Source organism: Embiotoca jacksoni, unplaced genomic scaffold (genome assembly GCF_022577435.1).
Source record: "Embiotoca jacksoni isolate LCO1_2020_lvr unplaced genomic scaffold, fEmbJac1.0.p SCAF_31, whole genome shotgun sequence".
NCBI classification, from domain to species: Eukaryota; Metazoa; Chordata; class Actinopteri; family Embiotocidae; genus Embiotoca; species Embiotoca jacksoni.
The window spans coordinates 3202355-3210237 of NW_027185383.1; the positions used below are offsets into that span (position 1 = coordinate 3202355).

At 41.3% G+C, this 7883-nt stretch overlaps 1 protein-coding gene across 1 annotated transcript; it reads right to left on the minus strand.

The window, feature by feature from the left end:
- Positions 1 to 792: 792 nt before the first annotated feature.
- Positions 793 to 2264, minus strand: mul3 (mitochondrial E3 ubiquitin protein ligase 3). The gene is made up of 5 exons (XM_069164509.1): positions 2177 to 2264; positions 1937 to 2065; positions 1772 to 1855; positions 1568 to 1688; positions 793 to 1493 (listed from the first exon to the last, which is right to left on the minus strand). Exons 2-5 carry the CDS (start codon positions 2055 to 2057, stop codon positions 1001 to 1003), a joined length of 819 nt encoding a protein of 272 aa, XP_069020610.1. The 5' UTR covers positions 2058 to 2065; positions 2177 to 2264; the 3' UTR covers positions 793 to 1000.
- Positions 2265 to 7883: the final 5619 nt, after the last annotated feature.

A 7883-nucleotide genomic window follows, 5' to 3' on the forward strand; every position in this document is an offset into this window, starting at 1 on the left:
GCACAACTCTCAAGTTTTTCTGACGAGCAGTTACGAATCTTGAAAGTGGTCGCAGTACGGTGGTCCAGAGGGACAAAATACAGCACAATATGGAACGCAGCATTTCAGAAAACACAATAGTTGGAAGATATTGAATTGGGTATCCGAGTGTGGTTTGTAAACTGTTTTTAGTTTGGTTGTTTTTGAGTGTGTTAATTTGTTTTCTGTATTTTGTTTTTAGTTTTTTATAGGTCACATATTGTAGAAATTCTGATTTCCATTTCTTTTTTTTTATTATAAAGAGGGTCTAGGTGTTAGTCCACAGAGAAATACACAGCTCGGGTTCAATGTTTGTGCCGTTTAGCCTACCGTAAGTTTGTGATGTCACAAATGCTTATGTCACATGTGGCCCTCAGCACGGCTCACTGTTCGACCTTAATACAATACAAAACAAAATGAAGCACTCATTCTGACATGGAGGTGGAAAGCTACAAATCAAAGAACCTGTGATTGGTCTGAGCGTTTGTCACGCAGAAAGGAGTCAACTAATCAGAAGAGTTTCACTGATATCATTGTCTTAAAGGCACGGACAGAAAACAGCCTGTTCTTAGTGGAGCAGCAGAGAAATTTAGGAAATTTAAAACATCATCAACATGATTTTTGGTACTTAAAATCCCAGAAATATCTTTTGAACATCCAGCAAATAAAACAGCTGAATATGTCAAATATGGGACCTTTAACTTGTTTTCTGAAGCGTTGATGTGTCCTTCAAAAAGATGTTTCTCTATCTGTGTTTTGCTATTTTATTTCTAATTTTGTTGTGATTTCATAAACATCAGTGTGTTTCCCGCTCTCATGGCTATTATAGAAAAGAGTTTGATTCATCTTGCGATGTGACAAAACGCCACATGTGACCGCAAAACAAATCAAAACATACACATGGATCGTTTTAGTATTTAGACTGGGCTACAGGAGCTGGAACAAAGCGACCCGAGGCAGTGTGAGGACACCCAGACGGATCCTACTTTGATCTGTCGTCCTGTTTTCCCACCAACTTATAGATGACCATCGCTGCTAGAGAAGCCCCTGTGATCCCAGTGACAGCAGCCAGCATCTTCCACACGCTGGCCGAAGCCTCGTGGCTGTCCATGAAGCTCCTGTGGCTGGTGGGCACCAGGATGTACGTGCGGCCGTCCTGCGGGGGCTGCAGCCTCATCACCCGGCCCCCCTCCAGCACCACCTCTCCGAACCCCGTCACCGTGCTCCCCACTCGCAGCAGCTCCTCGCTCTCCTCCATCGCCACGGGTTTCTCCCCGCTCAGGCCCTGCAGCACCACGTTCATCAGGCCCTCCTCTGCTCGTCTCATCCTGAAATAAACCCTCTCCAGGAAGCAGCCGGAGGCCTCCAGAGGGTTCTGCACCTTCACGTGGAAGTCGGAGATGTAGGCTCCGGGGCTGATCAGGCTGAAGGGCACCATGTTGTTGGTCTCCTTTCTGTTCATTTTCCGAGAGTCCCTGGAAGAAGAGCTGTTACTCATAGGCCCATAGATTGATGATTTATTGTGTGTGTATTCCTCAGTGGTACGTACCATGCCTTGGTGCTCGGGTTCCAGTATTTCCAGTGCTCCTCCACCGCAATCTTCTGAATCACACCAAGGCATCGTGGGACAAACTGGCTGGCCAGAGGCTCCCCATCTGCCTGGATCTGACCTTCAAACAGACACGAAGGACACCGTGAGTCCTCTTAAAACCATCTCTGACCTCCTTCATTCAATTAAATGACACGTTTGTACCTTCAACAGCAACATACTGGAGTCTCTTGTAGGGAGATGCCTTCAGTGTTTTGACCAGATGTTGATCTGGTTTGAAAATGGGTATTTCCTGGGGTGGAGAAGAACAGTCTGAGTCATTATAAAAGTGCGTCCTGCTGTATTAATAAGTTCAGAGCAGTGATGTACTTTCCTTCAGCTTCTCTAACTCTTTCTTCTTCTCCGTGTATAGATGATAAAACAAACCAGAGAAGGCGAAGCTGGAACCGACACCAATCAACACCAGAGGGCTCACAGGAAACTCACTCATATCTGCGTCTACAACACAAGGTACAGGTCAAACACAGCCACACAGCCACTAACGGTGGACAAGTGTCTCTGTAATGTCCTATCAGCACATAAATTACAGAAAAGTGAAAGAAAACTTGCCTGTTAAAACTACCAGGCAAAGCTATTCCACATGCCGTGTTCAGAAATCGAAAACAAAAGCATAAATTCAACGTTGATTGAATTTCCGTGTTTGCGTCGCGTATCCTCAACCAATAGGATGTAGGCAGCATTGTTTTGCGTTTGCAGCTGTTCACCAGTAGGGGGCACCATCGCAACGTTGATATACTGTATGGTGTATGTATGTGCCATAGACTGTCTGGTGTGTACTGTACAGTATATCTGAAAAGTAATAAAGCGGATTTATTTGATTTCTCTCATGATTCTTATCGAAAATAATAATAATAATAATAATAATAATAATAATAATAATAAACAAACAGGATTGTGACAGGGAAACATAAAAGTTGACAATATCTCACTCACTATCAAAGCTTACAAAATACTACCAATATTAATAACAGTAATAAATATAGTTTATAATGGGTCAGGGCAGGTCAAGTTTTTTTGCATAGCTAAATATTACCATTCATACAATATGTGAATGGGCTTTAAAGGCTGACAGCACGTACAGCAGTGGGACGAGGACTTCACATGTGGTTGGAGGATTGTTATTAGGGTAGCAAAAAATTTAAAAAAGAATCTTTTAAAAGGTTCTTTTTGAGGAGTGTTGTATAGTTTTACCAATTCTGGCCTCTGAAACTGGTTTTAAATGAACAAAAACAAGGTATTAACTATTTACAGCCCATGGTCTCGCATCCCACAAATATGGAGCTTTGTATTAATTATACTGCAAAAGCACTGATGTTTGGTCCTTGTCTCCATCCTAGCCGTGTGATAACTGAACTCTTCCTTCACAGCAGTTTAAAATGTTTATTACTGCTTGTTATAGTGGTGTGGTATTGAATAACGCTGCCATTTTGAATGATGCAGTCATGCCAGTAATGATTTGCAGGCTGAGACATAGTGCATTTATGGAGACTATGAAATGCTCCCCCTCCTCATTGCAGGTTAAATGTGTCTATTAAATGTTTCTCCAGACGGGAAAAGAGTCACAAAAAATTTGGAATATTGAAGCAGAATTATGGTTTTCCTTTTTCTTAACACGTTAATCATTTCATGACCTCTCAGATTTACCTTGTGTACCTTGGAGAGGTCCATAAAGTGCATCCACCTGAGCAGCAGCTAATCCTCTGATTGTGTTTCACTTGCGCTGTTTAGCACCGACCAACGTAATACACCCACAAAGTATTGCGTCACTAACTTTGCCAGCTTCTTTTTCTGCGTACTGAATAGTAGACTGTGTATGCTCTCTTGACAAACAGTATCAGACTGGGAATACACACCTGTTTTAAATGTGAGGGCAAAATTTCTAGTGAGAGACGAAACAAGAGGAGAGGAGATGACATATCTCTGAAGAATGTCTTCATTTAGAGCTTCTGTTGTTCCTTTATTTAGTACTCATCCTTGCACAAGCGTTGCCTCACTCCTCTTCAATATGTCTGTCCTTGACCTCCTATTGAAAGCAACAAAAAAAGATATTTATTTCAAAGTAATGACGTCAGTTTGCTCATTGTTAGAATACCTTTGAAATGTATGAAACCTTGCTGCAGCACAGCCAAGCCGTCATGAAACAAACCTCTGATTGGCAGCTCTAGAGCTCATTTATCTATTTAGTGACAATACATGAGGATTGATACCAGACAGAACATTAAATCAGGACAAAATGAAAGGTCTGATGTAATCTCGTCTTTGGCTGATGATTCGTTGTTATTCTTATTTCAGCAGAATAAAAGTCATCCTCCTTTCTGACTTTCATATTTGTTTTAGTTGTACACCCTACTGGCCTTTCCTCTAACCGATGAGTGACAGCTGATAGATGACACACTGCTTCATAGCAACAGGCCTGGTTGTTGATGCTCAACAATTTCCATGTAATATTTCAAAACTATAGAAAATAAGAACAAAATCTTTGGGCTACATGTGGTCTTACTCAGCCATGCCAGCAGCTCTGTGAAGATCAGTGAATGCAAGGTTGAATAAAATAAAAACAGCAGCTTCTCCTCGTCTCATTGTTTTCTCAGGATTTATCTCTTCATGTGTCGTACACAGAATCTCGAACAGATTAACACGGCTCTTGGTTTCTCTGCTGGGAACATGATTTCAATTTCTGAAATTCATTTCAGCTTAATGAGACCAGTGTATCTTCATAATTACCATCACTGCGTCTGAGAAAGTACCCAGGGTGTTGACTGACAGCTTGTAGATTCAGTCAGGCTCTCTGGGAAACCCCAGTGGTTGCCTGCATGCGAGTAGGAAGAGTTATGTTTCAGATATAGGCAATAAATGTGCAGCTATTATCTGCAAAAAGTGAGTCCCAAATTCATTTTGATCAGGATTGAGGCCCTTCACACTGTTTATCTTCATGTTTAGATGCTGCTGAAGATTTTAAAAACCTTTTTCACAGCAGATATTTTTACTTATTGCATTAAATCAGAATTAAACAGAAAGTGGAGCATAACTGGACAGATGCTAAAAAGCTGATTCATGCCTTCATTTCTGGCCAGCTGGATTATTGTAATGCACTTTTTACTGGCCTCCAAAGGAAAAGAAAGAGACTTCAGTTGATTCAAAACATTGCAGCTTGGCTGTTAGTGAAAACAAAGAGGAGCGAGCACTTTAGTCCAGTTTTAGCTACTCTGCACTGAGTACCTGCATCGACTCTCTATAGCTTTTGAGATCAGAGGTCTCCAATTCGTAGCTTGTGACCTACTGGTTGAATATGTCTGTGTTGAGTATCAATTTGTTATTGTTCACATAAAAGAAGCGTATTCAGCTGGTTTGGTGGAGCTCAGCTAAGTGAATAAATGTTACTGAACGTGTTGCTCTCGGACATGTTTTATTTAGTCAAAGTAGCTCTCAGAGGAAGAAAGGTTGGAGTCCACTGCTGTATATAAAAGTGGACGTAGCTTCTGGGTCTGACAAATGAGGCCAATGTGAAAATACCTTAAACTGCAATGTCACCGAGAGCCTCTAGAGGTTGGTTGGCTCCATAGACTCCCGTTCAACTTCTCTCATGAAATACAAAGTCAATCATTTTTTTCCACAAAACGTTTGCTACAGTCACTCCTTATTAATTTTCTGCCGGTCCATCTAAAATTAATTCCATCATTAATTAGATATTAGGCCTCAAATAGTGGTATGTTTTGGGGGCGTGTCTGTTTGATTGACAGGCCTGTTGTGCAGTCAGATGGGCGGGGCATAATGTCAAATCAGGTCGATTTAGAACCACTGCTCATTCCTCCTCAGCTTGTTCACATATAGTCACTTCTGGCTCCAAAACAGCAAGATGGCGACGGACAAAATCCCAACTAGATGCTCCATAACGGCCGTTCACAAACCAGTGGGTGACGTCACTGTTGGTTGCCGCTTGGCTACACAAAGACTTGACATTGAGGTCCTCCTCCTTACATATAAAGCTCTGAATGATCTCGGACCAATTTACATTACCAACTTTCTGGTTAACTACATGCCTTCAAGTGCACTGCGATTATCTGCTGCTGGTTTATTGGACGTTCCCAGCAACAGCTGAAAGATCAGGGATTCAGCTTTTGTCAGTTCTGCTCCAAATCTTTGGAGCACACTACCTGTAGATATCAGGGAAACTTAAGTTTAAAATACATTTCTTTACTTTAGCCTTTTCGAGCTACGCCTGAAGCTCCCTTGCACTTGCCTGCATTTATGCACTATTGCGCCTTTAAAATGTGTTTTGCTTTATTCAGTTCTTTGATCTTAATAAAGTGTTGTCTTGTGTTTCATTTTATTTGTTCAAGTGACATCCAACAGTAACATGACCCATTGGTTTGGGAACTACCGTTATAAAGCTTCCAGTTTGACTGTTTGACCGTCGCCCACCAATAGCAGAAGCAAGACTGCACCACAGACCCTCAACATTTGTTTGAAGCCCGATATGTAATTAATCACAGGTTTATTTTCAGATGGACCACCAGAAAATTAATTTTTAAAAAAAAGAACGACTGTAGCTAACAACACCATAATAGTTTGTGGAAAAATCTTTTTTACTTTGTATTTCATGAGAGAAGTTGAATGGTAGTCTTTGGAGCCGGAAGCTTTTAAGAGTCACCCCTGGTGGCACTCGGTGGTGATGTAGTTCCGCGTCGGCCTCATTTACCAGAAAAGGAGGCCGAGTCTACTTTTATATGAAGTCATGGTTCTTGTGCATACATTTTTCTTATTTTCCCTTTATCTTCCCCTAAGTAAAAAATAGCCATCATCAATACACCTGTGCTTTTCCTGCAACGACGTTGCCATGAATAATGTTTATTTGATGGCACGAAACTGGCAGTTGTCCCTCATTTAAAGCGAGCTAAGAACTTCAGACAAAAGCAGATTTTAACCTGAAATAAATGTCAGCATGTTTTTTCTTTTCAGTGCAAAAAGAAACCTTTGGCCGAGGAGGCAAAGATGATCTTTATGACTGAGGGTTTCTGAGAAATGTGCTTTTAATTTTGTGATACAGAAACAATAAAACACCACTGCCGACTTTTATAAGAGAACAGCAAACATCAGTGGTGTCAAATGACTGCAGTAATTACATCATCATCATCATCATTACGGTTGCAGAGGTATCATTAATTTATCACGTCTCTGACTGAAAAGCGTTGTATTTAGTGTGCAAGAAAACCTCCAAAGTTTTAATGGAGAAACTTTACGTGTCTTTTGAAATGCCACACGATTTGCTGAGCAGAACTCAAAAGCCCAAACATTTGATTTTTTATTCCAGAGGAAGGTTATTCTGACATCCTTCATAGCTTTCATAAGCTTTGCTGAGTCACCCGCTGATAGTAGAACCAGAGCAGCGAAGCACCATATGCTGAAAGCTTGGTGCCACCGGAGGAGACAGTGCATTTAAAAAAAAAAAAACAAGGCCGTGGTCTGTGTATTGTTCCCAGCTACGTGTTTTCCTCATGGTAAATAACATCATCCTCAGTTCTTCACACTCTGGGCACAGATGCATGGCTGCACAATGACAGAGCAGCCATCTGACCAGAGACACACAGCATGTTTTCACCTTGTATTGTCTGTGAGAGCAGAAACATTTTTCAGTCTTCCCACCACTGCTTTTGTGTGAATTACGAGCTTCTCCACAGTGTATTACAACCACTTTCACATCTACATGCAGCCTATGCATCACTGTTGGATTGTATACAGTAGCCCTATCTTATCTAGGAGCAGTATGTCAGCTATATGACCAGCTCCATATCTGGGAACCAACTGCAACAGACAGATTTTTATAGCATGTAACTATACAGTCTATCTGAATGTCTATAAGTTCAACAATAAACCCTGTAATACACCCGTCAGTACACTACAGCATCCTCTCAGTGTCACCGACAGGTGAGAAAAACCACATGATTCAGGGGAAAACAACATATGGTAAGGGTTCGGAAAAAAATGTCTTTAAAGAAATTCATGTTGCTTTCTCACAGACTCAGTAACAGGTCTCCTGGGTGAAAGACAGTCCTGGGTTTGCTCCATCCAACCACTCTCAGCCTGACTACTTTGGACTTTTGTACTTTGTTAAATGACCTCCACCACATGACCTTCCTCTTTGTACATGCCTGTACTTTTCACACTCAGGCGGAGGCAAAACGTGACACGCTATACTGTAGTGTACTGATGGGTGTATTACATGCTTTTACAGTCTGAATCTGTATATTTAAAAGAA